General features: G+C 37.5%; 1 protein-coding gene across 1 annotated transcript in view; it reads left to right on the top strand.

Annotated features, from left to right (window-relative positions):
• The window catches only part of RELN (reelin), a 673,979-nt gene that overhangs the window by 506,573 nt on the left and 154,556 nt on the right, over positions 1–12,850 (top strand). Inside the window, exons 26-27 of the mRNA XM_066238313.1 lie at positions 1,093–1,264; positions 1,726–1,926. Coding sequence (XP_066094410.1) covers positions 1,093–1,264; positions 1,726–1,926 — 373 coding nt within the window. The remainder of the gene's footprint in view (positions 1–1,092; positions 1,265–1,725; positions 1,927–12,850) is intronic.

Genomic DNA, 12,850 nt, shown 5'->3' with positions numbered 1-12,850 from the left:
ACTGGAGCAAAGTTGGCCCAGGAACTGGGGATGGCTCCATGGCCTCTGCCTCAGGCGCTACAGTGGCTCTGGTCGCAACAGAGCGATGCCTGGATGGGCAGAGCGTCGCCCCTGGTGGGCATGCCGGGTGGATCCCGGTCGGGCGCATGCGGGAGTCTGTCTGACTGCCTCCCCGTTTCTAGCTTCAGAAAAAAAAAAAAGATATAATTTTTCAACAGTCGTCAGTTTTTTAAAGGTAATGCCTAGTGCTCTCTCCACACGGGACAGCAGGACAGGCACTCTGTGTCACCCTGCACAGTGGTGACCCAGAGAGGAACTGGAAAATTCAGGAGCCTCAAACATGACCAGTTTCTTTGACCTGGCGATTCTGTTTCTAGGAATCTTACCTTAAGAAATGAACTGAGGTATAGATCAAGCTTTATGCATCCAGATTTTCATCACAGAACTCTTTATAACAGGGGAAAGTGAATTAAATAATAGCATATCTGTCGGATGGAGAATGATATAGACAGTAGTGTGACCTTAAGAAATCATGTTACTGACATGAGAAGCTGCTTATGAAAATAATGTTATATTTTAAACTGAAGGATACTTGCATATATCTCACCTATGGGAAAGATCACATGCTTTAATGATATACATCAGTGATATACATAATGATTTTAACAAAGGCCAACTCCATACAGTAGATTATAGGGGAGTTATATTTCACTTTTAGTGCAAATTGGTTTTCCCACAGTGAGAATGGCTTTGACAAAATTTTGAATGCTATTTTAATACAATAACATACGAAGGAACAGGTTTTTCTGGGCATTTCTTGTAAACATTATAACCATTGTCATGGTAGTCAAAAGAAATTGTTCAGTGAATTGAACACAGTTGCCTCCAAAGATGCAGTTTTAAGTGGAGTAAACAGGGCCAGGACTAACCCTGCTCACACCTGAATCCTCCTGTCTGACCTTAGAAGTTTTTCTAAAATGCCAAGACAGCAAACAAAATGAAACTTCCTCTTATTGCTATTCTTGTTTGTTTACAGCTGCTAAGGAAGACACAGCTTTTCTTTTCTAACCACGAGTGATTTGTTGTATGCAGATTTGTCTATCTGGAGCTTCCAGAGGTTGCCAAGACCCCCTGCACCAGGTTCCGCTGGTGGCAGCCTGTGTTCTCGGGGGAGGACTATGACCAGTGGGCGGTCGATGATATCATCATTCTGTCAGAAAGGCAAAAGCAGATCATCCCAGTTGTCAACCCGACTTTACCCCAGGTAAGTTTCCCATGTCTGAACTTGAAGGAGGCAATTGTAAAAGTGGATAAGGTTCAAGAACTTCTCACTTCCCCGAGGATTTAGTGCTTGACAAATGAACATGCAACATAAGGTTTCTGTGCTTGCACTTACCTTTTCTGTTTGCTTTTAATTTTTTGTTAACTCTTTTTGCTACTAGTTCTCAGATTATTTAGATATAGAAAAGATTGAAGTATGAAGTCTAGCCAAGTCCTCAAACATGATCATTAGTGTGTTTATAAAATTAGATATGCAATGGCAAAATATTTTCAATTGTTAAATCATCTAAAGAAAAAATTCATGGCAGTTAAATTAGAGATTCTGCTGTATTTTCCTAAAAATACAAGTGATACATAGCTCTGCATGTCATGAACTGAAAATTCCTTTCTTGTTTTCAAAAATATCAAATTATCTTTCTCCGTTGTTTGTATTGTTTCTACTAGAACTTTTATGAGAAGCCAGCTTTTGACTACCCTATGAATCAAATGAGCGTGTGGTTGATGTTAGCTAATGAAGGAATGGTTAAAAATGAAACTTTCTGCTCTGCCACGCCGTCAGCCATGGTGTTTGGAAAGTCAGATGGGGATCGGTTCGCAGTGACTCGAGACCTGACTCTGAAACCTGGATATGTGCTGCAATTCAAGGTATTGACTCAGAACCGCTTCCCGGGCAGGTCAAGGGGCAAGACATCTGCTGTATTTATAAGGTGACAAAGAACACACATTTTTCATATGCTATTAACAAAGGGACTCGAACAAAGTTTCAATAATCTTAAAATGGCAAAACTTTTTAGCTCTACTCATAAGGAAACAGCTTATCTTTTTTTTTAATAAGTCCTAGAAGTTGTAACTATGTCATCATATTTCTTTAAGTGCTCATGGAACTCTACAAGAATTAAAAAGAAAATTGGCCTGACGAGGCGGTGGCGCAGTAGATAGAGCGTGGGACTGGGACACAGAGGACCTGGATTTGAGTCCCCGAGGTCGCCATCTTGAGCGCGGGCTCATCTGGTTTGAGCAAAAGCTCACCAGCTTGAGCCCAAGGTTGCTGGCTCGAGCAAGGGTTCACTTGGTCTGTTGTAGACCCCAGTCAAGGCACATATGAGAAAGCAATTAATGAACAACTAAGGTGTTGCAACAAAAAACTGATGATTGATGCTTCTCATCTCTCTTTGTTTCTGTCTATCTGTCCCTATCTGTCGCTCTCTCTGACTCTCTCTGTCTCTGTCACCCATCCACACACACAAAAAAAATTAAATTAAATTAAAAATATATGTATAATATAAGAAAAGAAAATTGACTTTTGGGATTACAATCTAATTGTGATGTACTAATTTTCTAGATTCTGAATGGTAATAAATAAGTTTCCCCTTTTAGCTTACTGGTGCTCTTAGGACTTGTGAGTTATTTTATGTTTTTACTATAGCATTTTTAAAGTATTTTTCTTCCATTGATTCTATAAGTTTTTAATTGTCATTGCTCTCTTAAAAGCTTGTTGTTTTTCAGCATTATGATAACATGTCAACATATATAGCAAGTATTTACTTTGACATGTTCTTTTTACAGAAACCTAATCAAAATTTCATTGTGTTTATGATAAAATCCCATTGGTGAATTCTGAGGTCGAAAGTAATGCAGTTTTAATGAGCTTGCACAACTACATGGTCCGTACATAACGGCAGGATGCAGATGCTAAATAATTTACAAATGAAATTATTAAAGAGATCAGATGTTTATAGGCAGCTCTTCAAATATAATTTCCACTGGTCTGTTTACAAGGTAGTTGATTAGTGAACTGTTATCCTTCTCTGTTTAGATTTTGATGCTAAACTACAATGGAAAAACCATTAATAATAGTATATGACTTTATGTTAATTTGATGGTACTGCCTAAACAGCATAACAACTATGGTAAATGCATTACCAGACTACTATGCTATTTCTCATCAAGTACCCTTTTTGCTTAATTAGTCATAAAATCGGGGTAATGTAGGTGTTAAAATCTGCAAGATAATATTCTGAAGTTTATAAAATCTAAATAAAGAAAATATCATTAAATACTTCAGGTATTGAAACAATCTAAGAATGCATGATGCCTAAGAAATATTTCAAATCTCAGATCACACCATGAGAAGACTATTGATTTTTGGCTGTTATTTAATAATAGAAGTGTATTATGGGTCATTCAGGGATTGACAGTTAACATATATTTGGTGTATGTAGTACTTGGTATCATTTGTACAAAAATGCACAGTACCGGTACATTTATGTGCATGTCAAACACTAAATGCTAGAACTTGGTCCTAATAATGTGGTCCTGGCCCTCATGGATCTCAGAAACTAGTAAGTGAGCCAGAAAAGTAAACACTGTCATGCAGTCACAAACATACTGTGGTAGAAACAGGCTCTGGAGGCTACAGGAGTACCTAGCAGAGTGCCTGGCAGGTGACAGCTGCTCCAAAAATATGTTGGATGGGTCAATCGATCGATCAATTGATGGGTCGATGGATCGATGAGTTGAAATTGGAAGTCTCTGGAAATTCAGAGACTTAGCCAGCTGAAAAATGGAGGGGGAGGAATTTCAGTAAGAGAAAACAGAATGTGCAAATATATGAATGTGCAAACAAGAATGGAAAATTTGGAGACTTTAACAAGTTTGGAAAATGTACCACAGAGGTGACAGACAAAGCGGATCCTAATTGGCTTTATATAACACACTAAGCCACTTGGACATTAACTCAAGAGCAATGAGTTTTAAATTTTATTTAGAAAATTAACAGGGTAACATTGATCAATAAGAGTATATAGGTTTCAGGTGACCATTTCTATAGCATTTGAACTGTTGATTATGTTGTATACCCATCACACAAAGTCAAATCATTTTCTGTCACCATATATTTGTCCCTCTTTCCACCCTTCTCCCCACCCCTCCCCCATTCCCATTCACTCAAGTCCCCTTTCCCCTCCCCCATGTTTGCTTTTCCCGGTAACCACTTCACTTTTATATATGTTCATACGTCTCAGTTTATATCCCACCTATGTGAGAAATCATACAGTTCTTAGCTTTTTCTGATTTACTTATTTCACTCAGTATAATGTTCTCAGGGTCCATACATGTTGTCATAAATGTCACTATGTCATCGTTTCTTATGGCTGTTTCCATTGTATATATGTACCGTATTTTCTTTATCCAATCCTCTATCAAGGGACACTTTGGTTGTTTCCAAGTCTTGGCCACTGTGAATAATGCTGCGATGAACATGGGGGTGCATGTGTCTTTACATACCAATGTTTTTAAGTTTTGGGGGTAGATACCCTGTAGAAGGATTGCTAGGTCATAAGATAATTCTATTCTTAATTTTTTGAGGAACCACCATACTTTCTTCCATAATGGTTGTACTATTTTGCATTCCCACCAGCAGTGAATGAGGTTTCCTTTTTCTCCACAGCCTCTCCAACACTTGTTATTACCTGTCTTGTTGATAATAGCTACTCTAACAGGTGTGAGGTGGTATCTCATTGTAGTTTTGATTTGCATTTCTTGAACAGCTAGTGAAGTTGAGCATCTTTTTATATACCTGTTGGCCAGTTGTATGCCCTCTTAGAAAAAGTGTCTGTTCAGGTCCTCTCCCCGTTTTTTTATTGGATTGTTTGCTTGTTTGTTGCTGAGCTTTGTGAGTTCTTTGTATATTTTGGATATGAACCCCTTATCAGAGCTGTTTACAAATATCACTTCCCATTTAGTTGTCTGCCTATTTGTTTTGTTATCGGCTTCTTTTGCTGTGCAGAAGCTTTTTAGTTTAATAGACTCCCGTTCATTTATTTTTTTCCTTTACTTCCCATGCCTTTGGGGTCAAATTCATAAATTGTTCTCTACAGCCAAGGTCTGTGAGCTTAGTACCTATGTTTTCTTTTGTGTAATTTATTGTTTTAGGTCTTAAATTTAGATCTTTGATGCATTTTGAATTAATTTTTGTGTAGGCAGACCAACTGTAGTCAAGTTTCATTCTTTTGCATATGGTTTTTCCAATTTTCCCAGCACCATTAATTGAAGAGGCTTTCTTTTCTTCATTGTGTGTTTTTGGCTCCTTTGTTGATGATGATTTGTCCATATATATGTGGTTTTATTTCTGGGCTTTCGATTCTGTTCCATTGATTTGTGTGTTTGTTTTTCTGCCAATACCATGCTATTTTGATTATCGTGGCTTTATAATATAATTTGAAGTCAGGTAGAAGATCTTTGGCTTCTTTCTTTTCCTTCAGGAAGATTTTTAATCCATTGAATGCAAGAATATGACCTGTGTTTTAAAAAGGTTATTCTGGCAGCTGTATGGGTGTTAACAGAGGGGGAAACTGGAATCATCAAGTACATTCATTCGTTTATTCAGCAAATATCTTTAAAGCCTCTACTGAGTGCCAGCGTCTGTTCTAGGCTCTGGAAAGAAATAGGACTAGAGAGTGTACACCAAAGTGTAGGAGGGAGGTTACCATTTTTAAAGGGTTGTCAGGTTAACCTTACTAATAAAATTACTTTTAAGTTGAGACCTTTTAAAAAATGAAGGAGTGAGTCATGCAGCTATCTTGGAAATAGCATTCCAGACATAGATAATAAAAAGTAAGGCCCTGGCCGGTTGGCTCAGCGGTAGAGCGTCGGCCTGGCGTGCGGGGGACCCGGGTTCGATTCCCGGCCAGGGCACATAGGAGAAGCGCCCATTTGCTTCTCCACCCCCCCCCTCCTTCCTCTCTGTCTCTCTCTTCCCCTCCCACAGCCAAGGCTCCATTGGAGCAAAGATGGCCCGGGCGCTGGGGATGGCTCCTTGGTCTCTGCCCCAGGCGCTAGAGTGGCTCTGGTCATGACAGAGCGATGCCCCGGAGGGGCAGAGCATCGCCCCCTCGTGGGCAGAGCCTCGCCCCTGGTGGGCGTGCCGGGTGAATCTCTGTCGGGCGCATGCAGGAGTCTGTCTGACTGTCTCTCCCCGTTTCCAGCTTCAGAAAAATACAAAAAAAAAAAAAAAAAAGTAAAAAAAATCCCTGAAATAAAAGTGTGCTTGGGAAAATTGAAGAAATCATAAGGATGCCACTATAACTAGAGCCAAGAGAGTGAGAAAAGGGAGAGAGGTGGAAAGATCAGGGCAGTCACTCTTGTGCTGCAAATAAAATGACTAACAGAAGAGTGACATATTCTGACTCAGGCTTTTAAAGAATCACTCCTGTGACTGCGCTGGAACTTCACTAGCAGAGACAATGGCAGAGACAGAAAGACCAGCTGGGCAACTGTTGTAGGATCCAGGTGAGAGGTGATGCAAAGCTGGGCTTCTGTGGTCGTGGTGGGGCAGAGGAAAGTGCTGGGACTTTTTACTATTTTGAGTAAAGTAAGAATTCAAGAGCAGTTGTCAAAGAAATGAGGAGGCCAGACTAAAGCATAGCTTGAGGTTGTAAAGACAAGTAGGTGGATATGAGAGATGTTAAAAGGGTAGAGTCAACAAGTGATTTATTGGTGACCTATTGAGTGATAGAATGGACTCTAGAACAACTCCTACATCTCTGGCTCCAGTCACTGAAACTGGAAATACAAGAAAGGGAGGAATAGTTTCAGGGCGGGGGATGATGGGAACAGATGGGAACTTGTGGAGTCTGGATGCCCTGGGCGGCTGAAATGGAAATGCACGAGAAGCAGTTATGGGCATTGTCCAGAGAGCTGGATAGAGGCCATTACTGAGAGTCATAGGTGTTCAAATAGAATTTGAAATTATGATTGTGAATGAGATTAGGGAGAATGTATAAAGTAAAAAGATAGGAAAGCCAACAATTGAATCCTAAAAAACATCAACAGTTAAAAGGCAGACCAAATAATCCATTTTAAAAAGCACAAACTTGTTACAAAACTGAAAGCTCCATTGGTTCACCAACATTACAAACAATGGCCGTCATAGTAAGTCCAAGATAAAATGCTAACTATGTGTTGTGCCCAGTGTGACTACTCTCACTGCCTGGCAGCCAAAGGCTATGATGTAATGTATTAAAAGTAATTTGTGTTAGAAGAGTTTAATCACACATCTGAGAGGGTCAAGTTTATAGGTATAGTCTTTTATCTATATAAACTTGGATTTATGAATTACAGTAAAATTTTTACTAGCCAAATTGTAAATTCTTCCAAAGATGCTTTCTAGGTCTATTAAACTAAGGAAAATATGGAAACTTCCTTTTTTATTGACCTCATTGAGGTGGTTTGGTTAATGAAATTATATAGGCTTTAGGTGTACAGTTATTTAATTCATCATCTGCACATTGTATTGTGTGTTCACCACCCAGTCAAGTCTCCTTCCATTTATCCCCTCCTACCCTCGCCTACCTCCTCCTACCCCCTTTGCCTCTGTTAATTACCATAGTGTTGTCTGTGTCTATAGGTGTTTTGTGTGTTTTTTGCTTAATTTCTTCACCTTTTCCTCCTAGCCCCTGCTCCTCTGACAGCCGTCAGTCTGTTTTCTGTATCTATGAGTCTATTTCTATTTTGTTTGCTAGTTTATTTTGTTCATTATATTCCACATATTAATGAAATCATATAGTACTTATCTTTCTCTGACTGGCTTATTTCACTTAACATAATGCTCTCCTGTCCATCCATGCTGTTACAAATGGTAAGATTTCCACAGCTTTTTTACCCACTCATCTACTGATGGACACTTGGGCTGCTTCCAAGTGTTAATTATCATAAATAACACTGCAGTGAACATACATGTGCATATATTCTTTCAAATTAGTGTTTTGGGTTTTGGGGGGGGGTTCCAGAAGTAGAGTCACTGGGTCATAAGGCAGTTCCATTTCTAATATTTTAAGGTATCTACATACTGCTTTCCACTGTGGCTGCATCAATCTGTGTTCCAAACAATAGTGCACAAGAGTTTTCTTTTCTCCACATCCTGACCAGCACTTTTTAGTCTGTTGATTTATTGAAGATAGCCATTCTGACAAGTGTGGGATGATCTCTCATTGTGGTTTTAATATGCATTTCTCTGATTATTAGTGATGTTGAACATCTTTTCATATGTCTATTGACCATCTCTATATCTTTGGAAAAATATCTGTTCAGGTCCTTAGCCCAGTTTTTAATTGGACTGTTTATTTTTTTTGTTGCATTTTAAAAGTTCTTTATAAATTTTGGATATTAACCCCTTATCAGATGTATAAGTATGTTCTCCCATTCAGTGGGTTGTCTTTCATTTTGTTGATGGCTTCCTTTGCTGTGCAAAACATTTTAGTTTGATGTGGTACCATTTATTTCTCCTTTTGTTTTTCTTGCCCAACGCAATATATCAGGGGGGAAATTCCTACAATAAATGTTCGAGATTTTATTGCATATGTTTTCTTTTATGATTTTTATGGTTTCAAATCTACTATTTAAGTCTTTAATTAATTTTGAGCTTATTCTTGTGTATAAGTGTAAGAAGGTGGTCTAGTTTCCTTTTTTCACACATAACTGTCATGTTTTCTCAACACCATTTACTGAATAAACTGTCTTTATGCCATTGTATGTTTTTGGTTCCTTTGTAAATTATTAATTGACCATAATGGCATAGTTTTATTTCTGGGTGCTCTATTCTGTTCCATGGATTTATATGTTTGTTTTTTTATGTCAATACCATGCTGTTTAATTACTGTGGCCTTGCAGTATAGTTTGATACCAGGTAGTATGATTCCTCCAACCTTGTTCTTTCTAGAGATTTCTGTGGCTATTTAGGGTCTTTTGTGGTTTATATAAATTTTTTGGAACATTTGTTCTAGTTCTGTGAAATACAACATTGGTATCTTGAAAGGATTTGCATTAAATCTATAAATTACTTTGGGTAGTATGGATGTTTTAATGATATTCTTCCTATCCATGAACATCTTATATGCTTCTACTACAATATCTTTCTTCAATGTCTTACAATTTTTAAGAACAAGTCTTTTATATCCTTGGTTAAATTTATTCCTTAGTTTTTTATGCAGTTGTAAATGGGATTGTTTTCTTAGTTTCCTTTTCTGATAGTTCATTATTGGTGTATACAAATGCAACTAATTTCTGAATATTTCTTTTGTATCCTGCTACTTTACTAAATTCACTTAACAGTTCTAGTGATTTTTTTGGTGGAATCTTTAGAGCAGGGGTCCCCAAACTTTTTACACAGGGGGCCAGTTCACCGACCCTCAGACCATTGGTGGGCCAGACTATAAAAAAAACTATGAACAAATCCCTATACACTGCACATATCTTATTTTAAAGTAAAAAAACAAAACAGGAAGAAATACAATATTTAAAATAACAAACAAGTAAATTTAAATCAACAAACTGACCAGTATTTCAATGGGAACTATGCTCCTCCACTGACCACCTATGAAAGAGGTGCCCCTTCCAGAAGTGCGGCGGGGGCCAGATAAATGGCCTCAGGGGGCTGCATGTGGCCCGCGGGCCATAGTTTGGGGACCCCTGCTTTAGAGCTTCTATATACCATATCATGTCATCTGCAAATAATGACAGTGTTACTTCTTCCTTTTCAATTTGGTTGCCTTTTTCATTCTTCCTTTAGTATGATTGCTGTGGCTAGGACTTTCAGTACTATGTTGAATAAGAGTGTTAAAAGCTGACATTCTTGTCTTGTTCCCAATCTTAAGGAAAACGCTTGTAGTTTTTGCCATTTGAGTATAATGTTGGCTTTGGGTTCATCATTTATGACCTTTGTTATGGTGAAAGATGTTCCCTGTATTCCCACTTTGCTGAGAGTTTTTATCATGAATGGGTGCTGGATTTTATAAAATGCTTTTTCTGCATTTATTGACACAATTATGTGGTTCATATTCTTCATTTTATTTAGGTGGTGTTTCACGTTTATTGGTTTGTGGATATTATACCAACCTTGCATCCCTAGAATAAATTCCACTTGATCATGGTAAATGATCTTTTGAATGTATTGCTGGATCTTGATTGCTAATATTTTGCTGAGAATTTTATCATCTATGTTCATCAGGAATATGGGCCTATAATTTTCCTTCTTTGTAGTGTCTTTATCTGGTTTTGGAATTAAAATAATGCTGGCCTCGTAAAATGAATTTGGGAGTCTTCCCTCCTCTTCAATTTTTTTTTTCTGTGTGTGTTTGTGTTGACAGAGACAGAGAGAATCAGAGAGAGGGACAGATAGGGACAGACAGACAGGAAGGGAGAGAGATGAGAACCATCAATTCCTCGTTGCGGCTCCTAAGTTGTTCATTGATTGCTTTCTCTTATGTGCCTTGACTGTAGAGCTATAGCAGACCGAGTGACCCCTTGCTCGAGCCAGCGACCTTGAGCTCAAGCTGGTGAATTTTTGCTCAAACCAGATGAGCACACGCTCAAGCTGGCGACCTTGGGGTCTCGAACCTGGGTCCTCCGTGTCCCAGTCTGATGCTCTATCTACAGCGCCACTGCCTAGTCAGGCTTTTTGGAATAGTTTGGGAAGAATGTATATTCAGCTGCTTGGGAAGAATTGGTGTTAGTTCTTCTTAGAATGTTTGGTAAAATTCACCTGTGAAGTCATCTGGTCCAGAACTTTTGTTTGTTGGAAATTTTCTTTTATAATTGCTTCAATTTCACTAATTGTAATCTGTCTATTCAGATTCTCTGATTCTTCCAGAAATTTTTCTATTACATATAAATTTTCCAATTTTTTGGCATATAGTTGTTGGTAATATTTTCTTACAGTCTGTATTTATTTGGTGTCATTTAATACTTCTCTTTTGTTTTGATTTTATTTATTTGGGTCCTCTATTTTTTTCTTGATGAGTCTGGTGAAAATTTATCAATCTTGTTTATCTTTTCATCGAATCAGCTCTTAGTTTCATTGATCTTTTGTGGGGTTTTTTAGATTCTATTTTGTTTATTTCTGCTCTGAACTTTATTATTCATTCCTCCTATTCACTTTGGTCTTTGTTCTTTTTCTAGTTCCTGTAAATGAAGTTAGATTGTTTATTTGAAATATTTCTTTTTTATTGTGGTAAGCTTGTAATACTATGAATTTCTCTCTTAGGACTGCTTTCACCATGTCCCATAGATTTTGGGTTGTTGTGTTCTCATTTTCATTTCTTTCAGGGTATCCTTTGATATCTTCTTTGATCTCATTGTTAACTCATTCATTGTTTAGTAGTATGTTATTTAGCCTCCATGATGTTGAGTTTTACTTGTGATTGATTTCTAGTTTTATACCATTATGGTCAAAGGAGATACTTGATATGATTTTAATCTTAAATTTATTGAAACTTGTTTTGTGTCCTAACATGTGGTCTATCCTGGAAAATATTTCTTGTGTATATGAAAAAAAAACATATAAGCCCTGGCCAGGTAGCTCAGTGGATAAAGTGTTGTCCCAGCACACCAAGGTCACTAGTTCTAACCCCAGTCAGGGCACATACAAGAAGCAATCAAAGAATGCACAACTAGGTGGAACAACTAAGTGGAAGAATGAGTTGATGCTTCACTCTCTCTCTTTTTCTTCCTTTCCCTCTCTCTCTCTCATCTCTCTCTCTAATCAATGGGGGAAAATGTTTAAATGTATATTCAGCTGCTTTGGTGTAAAATGCTTGGAACATATCAGTTAAATTCATCTGCTGTCATGAGTCATATAAGGCCACCATTTTCTTGGTGATTTTCAATCTGGAAGATCTATTTATTGATGTCAATAGGGTGTTCAGATCCCCTCGTATAACTGTATTACTGTCATTTTCTCTCCTTATGTCCATCAAGGTCTGCTTTAAATATTTAGGTGCTCCATAAATGTTTACAAGGTTTATATCCAGTGGTAGGATTCAAATAATTTAACGACAGGTTTCTGCCCTATTGCCCATGTTAAGTATATAAAAGAACGATATACCAAAAGGTAGCTAATTATTTCATGCATTTAATACTTAAGAACAATAAAAGAGATACACAAAAGTAGATTATGTTATAAGAAAGAGTTTTAAATTACTAATGAAAAAATATTAAATAATACTTGACAAAAAAACAATAAAAGTATTATTTAAGATATTTTCATATTGCTTCTTGATTGGCATCCTCACTTGCAATGTTTATCAACTATGGATGAAATGAACATTACTATGGGTGCTTAGAATATACTGTTGCGCAGATAAACATTAAAAAAAAGAAAGGCATGTAAATTTGTGATTTCCACATTTGGTGGCTATCCAGGCACCCACCTTAGAGAGAACCCTGATTACAAGTGCCATTTTAACAACCGGTTCTCCAAACTCAACAAAAAAATTAAGTATCAGTTCTGCTGAACCGGTTCGAACTGGCTGAATCCCACTACTGTTTATATCCTTTTGTTGGATTGCTCCCTTTATCATTATGTAGTGTCCTTCTTTGTCTCTTACTATAGCCTTTGTTTTAGAGTATATTTTGTCTGATATAACTATGGCTACCCCAGCTTTATTTTACTTTCTTTTTGCATAAAATATCTTTTCATATTCCTTTACTTTTAGTCCTGTGTATCTTTTTTTTCTCTTGTAGACAGCATACGTATGGGTCTTGTTTTCTTATCTGTTCAGCTGCCCTGTGTCAT

Source organism: Saccopteryx bilineata, chromosome 7 (genome assembly GCF_036850765.1).
Source record: "Saccopteryx bilineata isolate mSacBil1 chromosome 7, mSacBil1_pri_phased_curated, whole genome shotgun sequence".
Taxonomy (NCBI): domain Eukaryota; kingdom Metazoa; phylum Chordata; class Mammalia; order Chiroptera; family Emballonuridae; genus Saccopteryx; species Saccopteryx bilineata.
The sequence above is the reverse complement of the archived record's forward strand: the minus strand, read 5'-3'. Positions and strand labels throughout refer to the sequence as shown.